Below are 15,947 nucleotides of genomic sequence, written 5' to 3' on the forward strand. Positions count from 1 at the left end.
TCATTAAAGCCTTTTTGTACTTGAGTGACATTTCTTAAAACAGTCTGTAACATACATGTACTTACCACTAAATTAAGACAGTTTTTGCCTGTATTAGTGAGGTTTAGTTTTGCCTCCTTTAGTGAGTTAGTATAGCTATACACTGAAATCATCTTCAACTAAAAAAATCACACTTCACAAAAAAGAGAAGGAAAGCAACGGGCCAAACCATAAAAATTCTGCCCCTGTGCCACATTTATTTCAGTCAAGTTTTCCAACAAGAATGCCATCTGCAATTAATATGAAAATAACTTTTAGCAAGGAAAATGTTACTAAAGGAGGAAAAACAAGAAACATCTATTTCCAGTATATAACCATACACAAAAATTCAACATTAACTTCATGAGAGCAGAGCCTGGTTTCAGGTCTTTCCTTATCTGTTTTGTACACTGTTGAATCTCTACTGCCTAAAACCATGCCTGCACATGGTCAGCGCATAAAAAAGTTGTTGAGTATTTCTACCGGGCAGTTTTTCAAGTTTTGCTCTGTTTTTGATGTTCAAAATGAGTGTTTATAAAGCTTATCAAGTATTTTTTTTTTTTGCTCAATCATCATTCTTATTTCCAAGTAGCATGTTATTAATCAAGTTCTCAGGTTTCAAAAGAAAGTCTGCAGCACTACCCAGTAAAGTAGGACCTATGGCCTGTCTGTGCAAGACCTCAAGCTAAGAATGGTTTTTGTATTCTAAAACATTTGTAAAAGACAGAAAAGAATAAACAAAACAAGACCCATATATGGGCCACATATATGAGGCTCACAAAACCTACAATATTTACTATATTATCCACTACAGAAAAAGTCTGCTAACACCCAAATGGGAGTGTCCATACGCAAGAGAATGTTCTCTGAATACACATGTTCCTTCACCTATCAGTTCAATCTCACTGTTAGATCTTTCACCTAAGCCCTTCACCACACCTAAACTTCTTGTTTTGGAATGTTATTGGAAAAATTTTAAATAAATGGTTTGTTGTTTTGGCTTTTTAATAATGTTGAAGCTAGGAAAAAAGAAGGATCTCTGAAGCTAATTTATCTCTAATGTATCACATACTAAAAAAAAAAACTAGGAAGAGGAAACATACTGAAAATGGAATACAGCCAGGTGCGGTGGCTCATGCCTGTAATCATAGTAGTGTGAGACTCTTGTCTCCAAAAAAAAAAGAAAAACAAAAACAAAAAGGAATACAAAGAAAAACTTGAACCTAATATACTTCAAATTAATAGCAAAACCAAATTAAGAGGATAAAACCAAGTAATGTTTGTACTTAGTATTTTAACTATATGCCCTCAGGCTAAACAAAAAATAAATTATAAACAAATATTAAACTCTAGTTAATAGGTTTCCACTGAAATGCTTTAGCAATCCTGAAACTACGTTCTGTGTATTTTAGGACTGAGCAAATAATAAGTAAATATATTAAAGATAACAGAATCTAGGTTTCTTGCTGTCAGAGAAAGAAATGACAGATTTGGAAAGCAGAAAGGCTAGAATGAACTCTACGGTGTTGGGCTGGAATTGGAGACATTACAATGAATTTACAGCTTCTTAGATATAAAACAGAGAAGGAATTTTACATGTATATAATTTCTAGTTGTATCTGTTGATACATAGCCACTAAAACAAATGGCTGTTGGAAAAATGGCTGATTCTAGGGTTTAGGTGAAAATATTTTGATACACTAAAAGAAAAAGGAAGTACTCAAAAACTGATGAGACACTTGTCAAAAAGGACATAAGAGAAGCCAGCTAGAAGGAGCTGACTACTGAAACTGAGACAATCTAAATATCAAAAAAACCTCAATGAAAAAAAAAGAATCCATGAGTTCATACTGATATGGATACATATGTATGTACATAAAGGGTGAGAAAGAAAAGCTTGCACAGAACATCAACTAATAAATACAGAAACGACACATTTAGAAAATCGTCATTTGGCAAGAACTTTATTTAGTACAAATGATTCAGGTAAGAACTGAATGGATGCTAACCTAGGTGGATAAAAATTTGATGAGTAGTAAGGTATTCACATCAAAATATCTCTCTAAAAGATACTTACTACAAAGGGAAAAAGAGTGAAACCTTGTAGGTAAAAGTAATCATCCCTACTAAAGGGATGTATAATTATTTGCTTCCCAACATGACAGGCTGAGAACACAGTATCACTTCTGGAGTATTCCTGCCAAAAATGTAGAACCTGAACCCATTCATGAAAAAACAACAGATAAGTCAATATTGAATGAATTCCAAAAATAACTAGCCTATTCTCATCAAGTATCTCATCAAGTATCATCTCATCAAGTAACACATAAGAAAAGAGTAACCAACTTTCAGATTAAAAAGACTGAAGAGACAAGACAAGTGAACGTAAGGTGCAATGCAGAATTTACTCTATTAAGGACATTACTGGTACAATTAAGGAAACCTGAAGATGATGTGTGGACAACAGCATTGCATGAAAGTTAATAACGTGATGCTGATAACTGTATTATAAGTAAATAAGAAAGCGTGCTTGCTTTTAGAAAATGTAGACAATTATAGGTAAAGAGCATCATGAATTGCAGTTTACTCTCAAAAATGTTCAGAAAAAAAGTTTGTGTATTTATGAAAAACTGAGTGATGGCTGTCCTTTACATCAGCACCAGAGTTTGAGAACTAGGTCTTCTAGTCCCCACTCTAGCGCTTACAAAGCTGCACTTCGTTAGTCAAATTATAATTGTGGGCTTGTTTCCCTTTCTTGTAAAATAAGATAGCACCTATCCAACCATTCTCGCAAAGTTAAACCAAAAATCCGCTGAAACACAGTAATGGCTGGGCAGAGTATAACATAAAGTGCTTCACTTTTAACAAATGTTTGTAAATTAAAAGTACTTCAAAAATACATAAGCCAGACATTTCTTCATCATAGTAAGAAGCTGTTATCAGATGTTTTGGTTTGCAAAAACTATACTTATTCAATATTTATATGAAGGAGAAAAAGAAATTCAAAAGAAATTCTTGTGCTCCAAAAGACTTTACCAATATACTTCAAACATATGAACAAAGTCAAACATCTATATCTGTTTGTTTTAATGACAAAACTTTATGATATTAAAATCATTACTAAAAGAAAACCATAAGCTAGGATCTAGTTGACCTTGAGACACTGAGACACAGTAGTACTACTATACAGAGATCTTTATACTATTTCCCAAGTTCTACACACTAAAATACATGGCCCAAACTATTTCATTCTTCACTGTCAAGCTATTCAAATAAAATCTGAGGTATCACATCAAATTCAGAAAGTATTTAAGGAAGACATCAAATTTTCTCAGGAACTTAAGGAAAAGTTTGTTTTAAAAATAAAAATATTTAGTAATTTATTCTTCTAAACTGGTAAGAAGCATTCATAAAGCTTTGGTCATCACTTAAAAGTTTTTTAATCATTTGTACATGGAGATGATTATGTATCACTGACCAAAAAAAAAAAAAAAATTCCTTAAAGCTGTATTTTATAATAGTTAAGATTCCAAAATATCAAATGGAGATTTTTAAAAATACATTAGGCAATTTTGTTTAAAACAATATCACTAGTCATATTTTCCCACTGTTGTTACAGGATCATGTTCTTATCTAACTAAGTCTACCTGTTCTGTCTCTATTTTGAGCAGGAGACAAGTAACCTGGACTCTATGAGGCAAAGTGCTGAGAATGGACATGGCAGAACAAGACTGGAGAGACAGGCTGCAATCAACACTGTTCCCAGCAAACAAGCAATACTGGAACCAGAAATGCCTACCCAGCCTCACTAGCTCTGCAGAAAGTTCACCACACACGATGCTGATGAAGCAAAAGGAAAAGAATCACAAGAACATAAGCCCCAAGGGGGTATGTTTTTTCCTTGTCTGGTTTACCAATGTATCCCAAGAGATAGAAAAGTGCCCGGGCCACAAGCATGCGTTAAGTACTAGCCAAATGAATGAAAGAATGAAAACTTAGGTCTTTCAAATCATCCTATATAAATTACATTAAGTTGTAGAATTATTCTGAAAACAAATTTGACATACATTAACTTAATAGTCATAACTGTCTTTAGAGAACATAAATAGCAATCTAATCCCTATCCTGACTAATAAGGTAATATCAACATTCCTAAGATATTTCCTGACCTACTATAAGTACTATAATACATTTATATAGTCTTTCCTAAGTTGAAAATATAATTGTATCAAAAACTCTCATAACATAAAATCAGAAAGACAAAATGCATAAAATCAAAATAAGAAAGAGCAAATGCATCATCTTTTACCATCAAACCTGAGACAGAATTAATTCAGATAAGAAATCACAGGCTATAGAAACATTTCTCATCAGCACTTTGTTCTCTTAACTAACAGTACCTCTAACACAATCTGCTCCTCTGTCAATTGAAACTCAAAAATTGATTTAGTCTTTTTTTTCTGTTCTGTAACATTATTTGTCAATAATTTGTCATCTTCAAAGAAATTCCTCAAAACATACGTTTAATTTCCAACCACCAAATTAAGAGGTCTGCAGTTTACTCATACTAAACAGTTATATTTCTCTTGTTAAATTATGTGGAGCAGAATGCAAATAAATTAATAAAAATTCACATAAGTTATTCTATTAAGCACATTAAGCAACTTTTTCCCCCAATAAATCTATTTTTTTGTGAAGCAACTCAACTTATTTCCTACACACTCTCTTTTAAAACTACTAATACGTGTATATTCTAAGTGACAAACTTCATTTTGTTTCCCAAGTACTACCCATATAATCAATACAGGATTTCACTACCTAACATTTTCCAAAGGGCCTGCCTTATGTGGGTCATAATCATCTTACTATGCTTCTTGTGTCCATGCTGCTGGAAAAGCAGTCTGTACAAGCAGGAGTAGAGGCACAATCCTGAGAGAGAGGAGTAGAGAAAGATGTTGAGAAAACAAAACCAGATAAAATGAGCTCACTTAACGAGTTCAGGAGCTCAGCCAGTGTTCAAGGTCAAGGTTGATTACATTCTCTCATACCATTAAGAGTTAGAAGTTGTCCAATAACAGCAAAACTGGCCCTAGAAAGAGATATTTAAAATTGCATATACAAGCAGTAATACCATCACTAATACTAAGCCACCTATACCCTTTATTTAAAAAAAAAAAAAAAAAAGCTAATGATCATAAAATGTGACTATTTAGGAGATTAGGATACAGAAGTCCCCTAAATGTTAATCAAAATTACTGTAACAAACTCAATATTAATCTAGAATAAGATGGCTGAACTATATGAGACACAGATTTCAATCTTACCCCAAAATTCTTTATATTTAATCCTAACTGATTAAGACTTTATTAGCACTGTCAAATCATGCAACCTTAAAAATCATTATCAAACTCGATTATCCTTGTAGTCTAAATTTTTTAAAGAAAAAGAACTTTTGGCTCGGTGCCTGTGGCTCAAGTGGCTAAGGCATCAGCCACATACACCTAAGGTGGTGGGTTCGAATCCAGCCTGGACCACCAAACAACAATGATGGCTGCAACCAAAAAATAGCCAGGCGTTGTGGAGCGCGCCTGTGGTCCCAGCTACTTGGGAGGCTGAGGCAGGAGACTCGCTTGAGCCCAGGAGTTGGAGGTTGCTGTGAACTATGATGTCACAGCTCTCTACCTAGGGGGATAGCTTGAGGCTCTGTCTCAAAAAAAAAAAAGAACTTTTATTATATGTCATTTTAATGAGAAAAACAACAAAACAAAACTAAATTTATAAATAGAAACTGTAACTACCATACAAAACAAAACTCAGGATGGACTTAACCTAACTGGAATCTTCAACAGAACACTCCACTCTCCACATCTCCTCTGCAAAGTAAATGAAAATTACAAACAGATCAGTGTTCTGATTCAAAATTTTCCATCTGATCTCCCATAATCTCGTAATGCCACAAAATGACCTTTAAAATAATGCTCAGGGGCGGCACCTGTGGCTCAAGGAGTAGGGCGCCAGCCTTATATACGGGAGATGGTGGGTTCAAACCCCGCCCCGGCCAAAAACTGCAAATAAAATAAAATAATGCTTAGACATACTAAGTCCTCCAAAAAATTAGTTTCATATGAAATTAGTCAAAGAATCTTCACACAGACAGGGAACCTAAATACAATCTCAAATCAGTCATTTATTTTAAAATCAAATGTCCTGAATGTTAAATGTCTTGGCCAAGATGCCAGCTACCTACTATATCATCCATCCATTCATTCAAAAATTCTTTATTAGGCTCTTCAAGTGGCTAAGGCACTGGCCACATACACTAGAGCTGGCGGATTCGAATCCAGCCCAGGCCTGCCAAACAGCAATGACAACTACAACCGAAAAACGGCTGGGCATTGTGGTGGGCACCTGTAGTCCCAGCTACTTGGGAGGCTGAGGCAAGAGAATTGTTTAAGCCCAGGAGTTGGAGATTGCTGTGAGCTGTGATGCTACAGCACTCTACCCAGGGCAACAGCTTAAGGCTGTCTCAAAAAAAAAAAAGGAATTCCTTATTTATAATAGGAACTATGTATTACGATAATGTACTATGTACCAAGGATATGAAGCAATGAAGATATATGGTCACTGCCCTCCTAGAGCTTACTGTTTGGTGGTAAATACTGATTACTTAAAATTGAGTAATCACTAAAAAAAAAAAAAAAATAGTTACAGAGTTTTAAAACACTGTAACAGAGGACCTAAATCACTGATTCTCAGTCAAGGTAACCCCCGCCCCAGGGATATTTGGTCATGTCTGGTTCTTACACTGGGAAGAGTGCTACTGGCATCTAGTGGGTAGAAGCCTGGAATACTGTTAAACATCCTACAATGTACAGGACCACTAACCAAGCAAATAATTACCCATCACAAAATATCAACAGTGCCAAGGCTAAGGAACCCTTATCTAAACCACTGAGGGATGGGGACATTAGTGAAGACACTACATCTTTAAAGAATTTTCACAAGGTAGAAACAAAACATATGGACTGACTGATTAAATTAACCAGAACTCCCAGTAGAAAATGAAAACAGTAAAGAAAAAGATGGCAGATTCCCTGGTAGAAGAAAATGGAAGATAAGGGGTGGCACCTGTGGCTCAAGGAGTATGGTGCCAGCCCCATAAACCAGAGCTGGCGGGTTCAAAACCTGGCCCCAGCCAAAAAAAAAAAAAAAGAAAAGAAAAGAAGAAGAAGGAGGAAATAGAAGACAAATGCAATGTTTTATAGCTGTTTCACATAAATTCCCTTTCCTGAACCACAGACAAGTGTAAAATACACCAACTAAAAACCAATTTCACATGCTTTTTTATTCCCTCTACCTTTCCGACTTCTCTCTACCAAGCCAGGTCTACTATTAGATATTGGTGGTAGGATTGTTAAAAGGCTATAGCTAGACAAAATGCCCACTTGATACAAAAACTGGAAATAAACTAAAAAGGAGATGAGATTTTTCATTTTGTAAAACTGGAAGCTATACCAGGTTCATAAAAGTCTACATCCGGGAACAGTGTAAAGACTAAGCTATCTACTCAAAGGACTCTTAAAACAGACAAAAACACTAAGGACTTAGGTATCCTAAAAATAATAAATGGTAAATGAATCCTGTCAGAATTTACAAACCTAGGCAAATCCAGCAATTAAAATGAAATCATTTTCCTGACACATCTCAAACCTACACCTCCCCACTCAGCCTACTCAGAGCAGCAAAAGAAATGGATCATGACAGGAATGCAACTAGCTATACAAACGACCCCCCAAAATGGATCACTCACTGATACTTGATTTAAACATTTACTGCTAGCTTTTCTGAAGTATGGTAACAGTCTTGGAACTATGTTTCTTTCTTTAAAAAGAAAAAATGAAGTCCTTAAAAATTAGAAAAATCCAATAAACAAAACTCATCTCTTCCAGTTTACTTTATCTAAATGTAACTGATGCTAACAGGTTCTGATATTTCTCATTTATTTCTTTAACACCCTCTCTGATCAAGTTGAAATTTTCCAAAACCATACACTGCCATTCTCTCCTTCAGCCCTTTTCAAAAAAAAAAAAAAAAAAAAAAAAATTAGAGGCACCAGACCAGGATGACCTCCATATAGTAATCATTCTTAAGTACAGAATATAAATATGCTAGTCACATACAACCGCTGCATTCCAGCAATCAATGCAGTCCTAAAGTGGGCCACAGATTTAAGCTGTCCAATATCAGACCCGTTTCACTAGTTGAGAACTCTAAATTATTTTAATAAGGAAAATGCCACCATTTTGAAAATAGCTAGCAATGATACTTCTCCTAAGCTAATAGTTTAGCTACTCAGGTCAAGTACTGACTCTTAGGGAATCTTATTCCAATCTGAACAAACTAGAATCTTCCATCATTTCAAAATTGAAAATAGCGGTCTTGGATTAAACTTTCATCACAGTAATGATGCTTAACTGGAAATTATGGTTTCTCCACAAAATTAGCACCTTAGGCACTTAAAAATGAACTCAAGCCTAAATCTAATTCATGATAACTAAGAGGAATTTACCAAATAATTGCTGCACAATTAAAAGATCTTCTGACAGCAATTTTTAACACGAGAGGTCACAAACCCCATTTGAGAAATTATGGTGGGGGGAGACATAACAAAAACCATTCATACATATCCTGCACAAACTCAGGGATTTTCAGAGACTGACACTTATCCAGAGTTTGCAGATTAAAAATCTATATTCTTTTTTTGTTTAAGAGAGTTTCATTATGTTGTCTAAGCTAGAGTATGGTGGCTAATCACGCTCATGATCATACTTCACTGCAGCCTCAAACTCTTGCTCAAGGATCCTCCTTCCTCCTGAGCATACCCAACAAAAATCTATAGTCTTAACTTTAAAATCTCTGGCACATTCCTATTTCCAAGTCAATGTTCTTTGCAAAATTCAAAAAAATAGGAATAGGAGAGTTCAGTCTTTAAAAGTCTGAGAGATGGCAATTCATAAAAGCTACGTATTTCAAGCTTTAAACATTTCAGAATATCAAAATATCTTATTGACAAACCTACTTGCAGAGCTAAATTTTGATGCGTTACAAAGCAAATGGAATTTCTTGACAACTCAACACTTCAAAGATACCTTTAAATTTAGCAAATAAAGTTCTGATGGAGTAAACCCAATGGTAAAAGTCTTTAAAAGCCAAATTCAGATTGGGCACAGTAGCTCGCACCTGTCTGTAATCCTAGTACCCGGAAGGACGGAGGCAGGAGAATCCCTTGAGCACAAGATTTTGAGACCAGTCTAAGCAAAAGCAAAACCTTGGCTCTACTTAAACAGAAAAAATTAGCTGGGCATTGTAGTGAGCACCTGTAGTCCCAGCCACTGGGGAGGCTGAGGCAGGAGGATCACTGGAATCCAGGAGTCTGAGGTTGCTGTGAGCTAGGCTAACACGAAGGCACTCTAGCCTAGCGCAACTGAGTGAGATTCTGTCTCACAAGGAAAGAAAAATTCACTGTAAGCAAGCATTCTAAAATACCCTTTTCTCCAAATCCTGTAACTCCGAATTCTTTTTTTTCTGTACTTTGCAACACATGATTTAGTCGAAAAAAGTCATTATTGAACTACTTCCCAGTATATGCTTACTACAGTAACAAAACATTTACTATAATGGCAAGTATTTTAACAGTCACAGAAAACTATATCCAAAATTTTTAAAAAGATTGTATCTATATTTTCTTTTTTTTGAGACAGAGCCTCAAGCTATCCCCCTGGGTAGAGTGCCATGGCTTCACAGCTCACAGCAACCTCCAACTCCTGGGCTCAAGCAAGTCTCCTGCCTCAGCCTCCCAAGTAGCTGAGACTACAGGCACCCGCCACAACGTGGGGCTATTTTTTCATTGCAGCCGTCATTGTTGTTTGGCGGGTCCAGGCTGGATTCGAACCCGTCACCTTAGGTGTATGTGGCTGGTGCCGTAGCCACTTGAGCCACAGGTGCCGAGCCATATATATATTTTCTAAATGTATTCCCTTTCGTCCATCCTCTTTACTCTGTACTGATATGTTTAAGCTAACTCTACTTTCAAACATGGTGATGACAGAGAGCCTATCAGTAAATAAGGAAGTTAAAAGACTTGTAAATACTTTGAAATCCACAGGACAAAAGGAGACAGTGCTACATTCACTAAAACATACTGCCACAAATTTCAAGATACTATAAAGATGAGAAGAGAACATGTAAATATTAGACCTCTTATCTTTCATCAATACTAAAATGAAAAACGGACAGTAACACTCCAGCTACACTGTCCTCTGCTGTGACCAACCATAGTGCACCAACCAAGACTCCCGTTTAAAACGTGGGGGGTTCACCTGTAAGGAACACCCTAAATAAAAAGAAGTGGTACCCATCAAAATGGAGGAAGGGATTAAATCTAATACCGTAATTGTAATGGAAGATACAGGATTTTTTAAAAGAATTTTTAAAACTTTAACACTAATTAGTACTATAGCTCTACATGTAGCAAAAAAGAAAAAAAAAGCTATAGATCTTTTTCCTGCAGTTATTAAACTATTAACAATAAATTGGCACAACAGTATCGCTAAATTCTTTTCATATTAAGTACTAGAGTATTGTGCAGTAGAACCAAATTTTATAAATGCAGATATCTGCCCCAAATTATCTACTATAAATTCATAAATAAAATGAAGAATTCCCAAGGCTATCACTCTATTTGAGAAGTTGTTAAAAAAAAATCTAGCATTAAGAAACAAAATCCTTTCCCAAAGTTTATACTGCAACACCGCTATCTACTCTTAACACAAAGCTCAATTCACTTGTGTTATCTACCTTTTGGCCTCTTTGCTAAGCTTCAAAACGCTAATTCTTGAAAAATATGAAACAAGATAAAATTATAGAACATGTACAGGATTGTCCTAGTTGGCTATTACAGCAAAAAGACTATTTTAAGAGGTGAATCTTAAAAATATTTAACAATCGCACATGAAGTACTAGGACTTTCAAAAAAATTTTTGGAAGCAATATAATTTTTGCTAATTTAGTTACCATCACATTTAAGCATTTTTTTCTAAGGTGTATAGTTAAGAATAATTACGCTGGTTGTGCAGATATGTATTTGTTGTTTGTCCAAGGTTTGCATCAGGTCTATTAAAGTAGTTGTTTTAAAATGAAATTGAATATATCCTATCGAAACCTGTCTTCCTGCAGACTAACAAATTCAATTAAACCGCAAAAACTGGACACCTACTTTTTAAAAGTCTTGTGTTAGACACGTGAACGAGCCTGTGAGAATTGTTTCCCCAGAATCTTCCTTCTCTCCACGTACAGTTCTCTACCTACCAATTGTCTTTTATGTCGTGATGGATGAGATGTGAGTCAAGTAAAAAAAAGAAGAAATCGCAGAATAACCTTGCCTGCCTGCCTACCAACCATCCTATTAGCTTAAGTCCCTAGCTGGCAGGTTACCTAGTCAACAGTGTCTCAATTATAAACAGTGTGTAACGTGACTACAGATCACCACCCCGTAGGTTCTTTTCCGCCACAGTCCCCAATCGGTGCCTGTCCCATCAAGGGCCCCCGAGAGTGATGTCCAGCGTCTATTGAAAATCTCCAAGGCCCAGGAAGGAGGTGGGCGGGCCCGAGCTCGGCGGAACTGACCCGAGAGGCCCGCCCGGAGTCTCCGGGGGAGGGCCCGGCCCAGCCTGGCCTCGCAGCCCGCAGCCAGTCCACGGGGCGCGGAGAGGCCGGAACCTCCCTCCGCCCCGGGGCGGCCCTCCCCCAACCCTCCTCCCGGACTCGGGGGAGGGGCGCCCGGGCAGAGCGACAACCCCCTCCCCCACGGACACGGCTAGGCCGCCGCTCGGCCCACCCGGGCAAAGCCTGCAGGCCCGCGCCCACCCTCCCGCTCAGGCCTCGTCCCGGGGCAGGGGCAGTGCGGGCAGCCGCACTGGCCAGCTGCGATACCAACCTCGCTATTGAAGGTTTTCACGGCCTCCATGTTGTCGCTGCAGAGGCTCCGAGCCCGGCGGCGGAAGAGGCGGCGGCCACTGCACTGGGTGGGGAGAGCGAGACGGGGGCGGCGGCGTGGCCGCGAGGAGGGGGTGCCGGCGGGAGGGCTGCCCGCTGCGACCCCGGGGCGGGAGTGGAAGGGCCAGCACTGGCGAGGAAGGACCCCGTCAGCGGCAGCGAGGCCCTGGCATGGCTGCTAGGGCGGGCGGAGCGCCGTTCCGGGGAAAAGAGGCGCTGCCGGGGCGGGTGGGCAGCAGGCGGGGGAGGGGCTGGGCCGCGGCGCCTTCTCTTCTCTGCCCCTCTTGTCTCGGTCCCCTACCCTTGAGCCCCGTCCCCTAGACTCTCCACCCCCTTCTTCCTCTTCCTCCGACAGCCTCCTGTTTCACCTCCCCGCCGCTCGGGCCGCAGGAACCAGCCGCGCAAGGCGAAGACAGAGGAAGAAGCGCTGGCAGCAGCGGCTGCGGCATCCAATATGGCGGACACCAATCGGGCCGCGCAGCTCCGAGATCCGCGGCGCCGGCCAGCGCGCCCCCTGGCGACTGGACCGCGCGGGCCCCGGCTGCCGGGCGGAAACCATCGAACGCGTTCGGGCCTGAGCGTCGCCGCCCAGAGGCCCGGCTCGGCTCGGCTCGGCTCGGCCGACCCCGGGGGCCCCCCCGCGCGGTGCCCCCCACCAACGCCTGTAGCACACTGGAACCCCGGCTGCTGTGGGACTGACAGCCGCGATCAGGAGGGCGCTCCTTAGCGTCGCTCTGAGAAAAACTTAAATGTGCCCACGGAGCGGCAGGTTTGGGAAATGTATCCCTGTTTCCGCTGTTTACCCGTGGATTGCTCTTTTTGCATCAGAGGCTGAGTTTAGTTCTTTTCAGAAGTTTACTGGACAGTGGACTAAAGGTTACCAACCAAAAAAAAAAAAAAGTTTCTGGTCATTCATCTATTCTGTAACAATGTGCTCGAGCGCTTTAATAGTACAGAGGGAAACAAAAACCTTCGGATCCGCACGGGGGGCCCCATGCAGCAGCTCCCTGCAGGAAATGTACGCTGCAGAGAATCCCGGGACTCGGGTTGCACAATGAATGAGAGCATTTGTCTGCACGGCGGGAAAGGCATCCCAGAATGTACAACATTTAAGTAGGTGAAAGGCAACCCATCTTTTAAAGAGGATGAATTATTTTGAAGGAATTTTGCACTAGATTATTTGGAGTGAAGGGGTGAATGCAGTATTTCTTAGATGGAATAGGAGATGTTGCTAGCAAAAAGCCTTCTCATTTAGTGCAATGTAAAATAACCGAAAACAATTTAAGAAGTAACGTTTATTGAAACTAGAAGTTATTTGGGAGGCCTTGGTGGCATAATTGCTTCTGCCCAAGAGTTTGAGACTGCAGTGACCTATGATCGGTCCACTGCACTCCAGCCTGGACAAGAGAGGGAGACCTTGGCTCTTGTAAATAAAAAAATTCAGAATGTATTTTGGACCCAACACTGCTGCTTTCTTGTCATTTTTCAGCAGTCACTTCTCTAAGTCCACTCAAAGGAGGGTGACAGCAGAATTGTACCTAGGAAATTGTTGGACTCAAGGTAGTTTTTAGGAGCTGAGCCCAGAGCCATATGAAACTCAGGGTAAGACCTTTTATGACATTTTAGGATCTTCATTTTAGGTCTACTTCATTGACAGCTTTAATATGAGATTGGCTGTTTAGAAGGTAAAAGGAATAACTTAATCAGTAAGTCACATTTTTAGCTTCAAAATCCCAAATGGTGAGTTCTGCGTCCCCATTGCCTCCAATTCTCAGGCCTAGCCATGACTGTCTCTTGTCAACACTTGGCAGTTAGCCTCCTAATTGGTCCTCTGCTTGTCTCCCAACAAGTACTCAGAGGATTTTTAGTCTCCAGACAGTAGCCAGAGGGAATTTTTTTATCTTAGACAAATCAGATCGCTCCCTTCCTTAAATCCCTGTAGCACTTTCCCATTATCTGTCAGATAACACCGTGCCTTCCTCATTTCACATCACTTTTCCTTTTGTCATTCTGGCCACACTGGCCTTTGTGTTAACTTGACAACACACAGCATTTTCCTACCTAGGACATTTTTATATATGCCTTTCTCCTTAGTTGGGGTGCTGTGGCTCACATTTTTCTATAGCTGACTCATCTTTTAGTACTGTAAGAAATCTCTCCCAATCTCTGCTTCGGGAGTAGCGTGCTGGGACCTGGGTAAGTACTGCACTCAGTTCTATGTGTGCCAGGTTCTCACAACCAGAAGTCACTGTTTTGGCCTAGGAGGGATTATTTATTCAGTCATACATGAAATGAATGTTGACTGAATTACTTAGGCCCGAGAGGTTAAAAATGCAATAAGCTCTAAAGAATAAAAACAGTTGTTAATGTGTTGCTAGATCCGATTTGATAAAACTTTCATACCCAGAAAGATTGAGGGCATATTTTGATTGGGAGGGGGACAAAGCAAAGGATACTCAAAGTGCTCTCTTAAAATAAGAAGAAGATAGGCAAGAGGAAAAGTAGAGAAAGGGTAAAGGGGGAATCTGGGGGCACAGTGAAATGGCATTTCAAGCTGGTATAAGCATACAATTGACTATTAGAATGCAGATTTTTCTCATGGGACTGGGACCCACGGTCAGCAATGCAACTGAGGCCAAGGGAGGGACCTAAACCAAAACCTGGGAGGGAGCCTAATCTCTGCTTACCCACCTGATTTTCCTTTCTGTTATTTTATCCACCCACCCACCCATTTTATATAGTGAAATATAAACTATTGCTTTTGGTTTTAAAATTCTAGACAACCACAGGAGCTGAACCTCCCCTTCCCAGTTCTAAAATTACTAAGGGAAATGGGAAGAAATGTAATTGACCCGACTGGAATTAGGTGACCATCACCAAGAAACAGAAGGCTACTAATTTGTGTTCTGGAGACTGAATTAGGAAATAGTGGACCGGAGTATTCCAGTCACTGGAAGAGATTTTTCCAAATTATAAATTAGGAGACTAATGATCTAGGGTATACAGAATTCTCTTGTGAATATAGTTCATGGGCCTGTCTGCTGGGACTTAATTTTATCTAGGAGTGACTCATAGAATCTAATTCAGCAATGGGCAAGCGGTCAGGGCCAAAAAGAGTCCAGAACAGCACTGACACACAATGCATACATATCACAGAAATCTTCTGTATTTGTGCTGCCCAATTCAGTAGGACTAACTTCGTGTTGCTGCTGTGCACTTGAAATATGGCTAGTGCAACAGAGGAAAATAATTTTTAATTTTATCTCACTTTAGTTGACTCGTGTTTAAATATGTGGCTGGATTAGAAACCATAGATCTCACTAGAACAGTGGTTCTCAATCTGTGGGTCATGACCCACAAGAACTATATTAATTTGGAATTTAAAAAAAAAAACTATATTAAAGGGTCGCAGCATTGGGAAGGTTGAGAACCACTGCGTGACTAGAGGGTATTTACTCCCGTGGAAAGGGCACTTCCAGATAAGGAGGAATCTTGACACGGCACTAAACAAAACTACTTCATCAGCCTCGGAAGGAATGATACATATACATGAGCTACTTTTAAAATAGGACAAACCTGGAGCATTGTCTAAATCAAAACTAATTATCCAGTGAGAAAAAAGAAAACTTGAAATTCATCAGGAAACAAACATTCCGGAATGCTTAGTAAATTAGGGTATAGAAACAAAATGGAGTCTTACATGGCAAATAAAAATGATTTTTAAATGATTATTATCCTAAGCCAGTGCAGGGAAGGGGAACAGACCAAAGTGGAATTGGTGGGCTTGGCGCCTGTGGCTCAAGTGGCTAAGGCACCAGCCACATACACCTAAGGTGGTGGGTTCAAATCCAGCCCAGGCCCGCCAAACAACAATG

The 15,947-nt window shown here is 39.5% G+C and overlaps 2 protein-coding genes across 2 annotated transcripts in view; one reads left to right on the forward strand and one right to left on the reverse strand.

The window, feature by feature from the left end:
• The window catches only part of LOC100951282 (T cell lymphoma invasion and metastasis 2), a 431,635-nt gene extending 419,107 nt beyond the window's left edge, over positions 1-12,528 (reverse strand). Inside the window, 1 exon segment of the mRNA XM_023517962.1 lies at positions 12,014-12,528. Within this exon segment, the coding sequence (XP_023373730.1) occupies positions 12,014-12,043 (30 nt within the window). The 5' untranslated portion in view covers positions 12,044-12,528.
• On the forward strand, positions 11,868-13,488 carry LOC111727825 (protein PRRC2A-like). The gene is made up of 2 exons (XM_023517964.1): positions 11,868-12,101; positions 12,428-13,488. Exons 1-2 carry the CDS (start codon positions 12,042-12,044, stop codon positions 12,797-12,799), a joined length of 432 nt encoding a protein of 143 aa, XP_023373732.1. The 5' UTR covers positions 11,868-12,041; the 3' UTR covers positions 12,800-13,488.
• Positions 13,489-15,947: the final 2,459 nt, after the last annotated feature.

The sequence above is a fragment of the Otolemur garnettii genome, unplaced genomic scaffold (genome assembly GCF_000181295.1).
Source record: "Otolemur garnettii isolate 467f Iridium unplaced genomic scaffold, OtoGar3 scaffold00126, whole genome shotgun sequence".
Classification (NCBI taxonomy): Eukaryota; Metazoa; Chordata; class Mammalia; order Primates; family Galagidae; genus Otolemur; species Otolemur garnettii.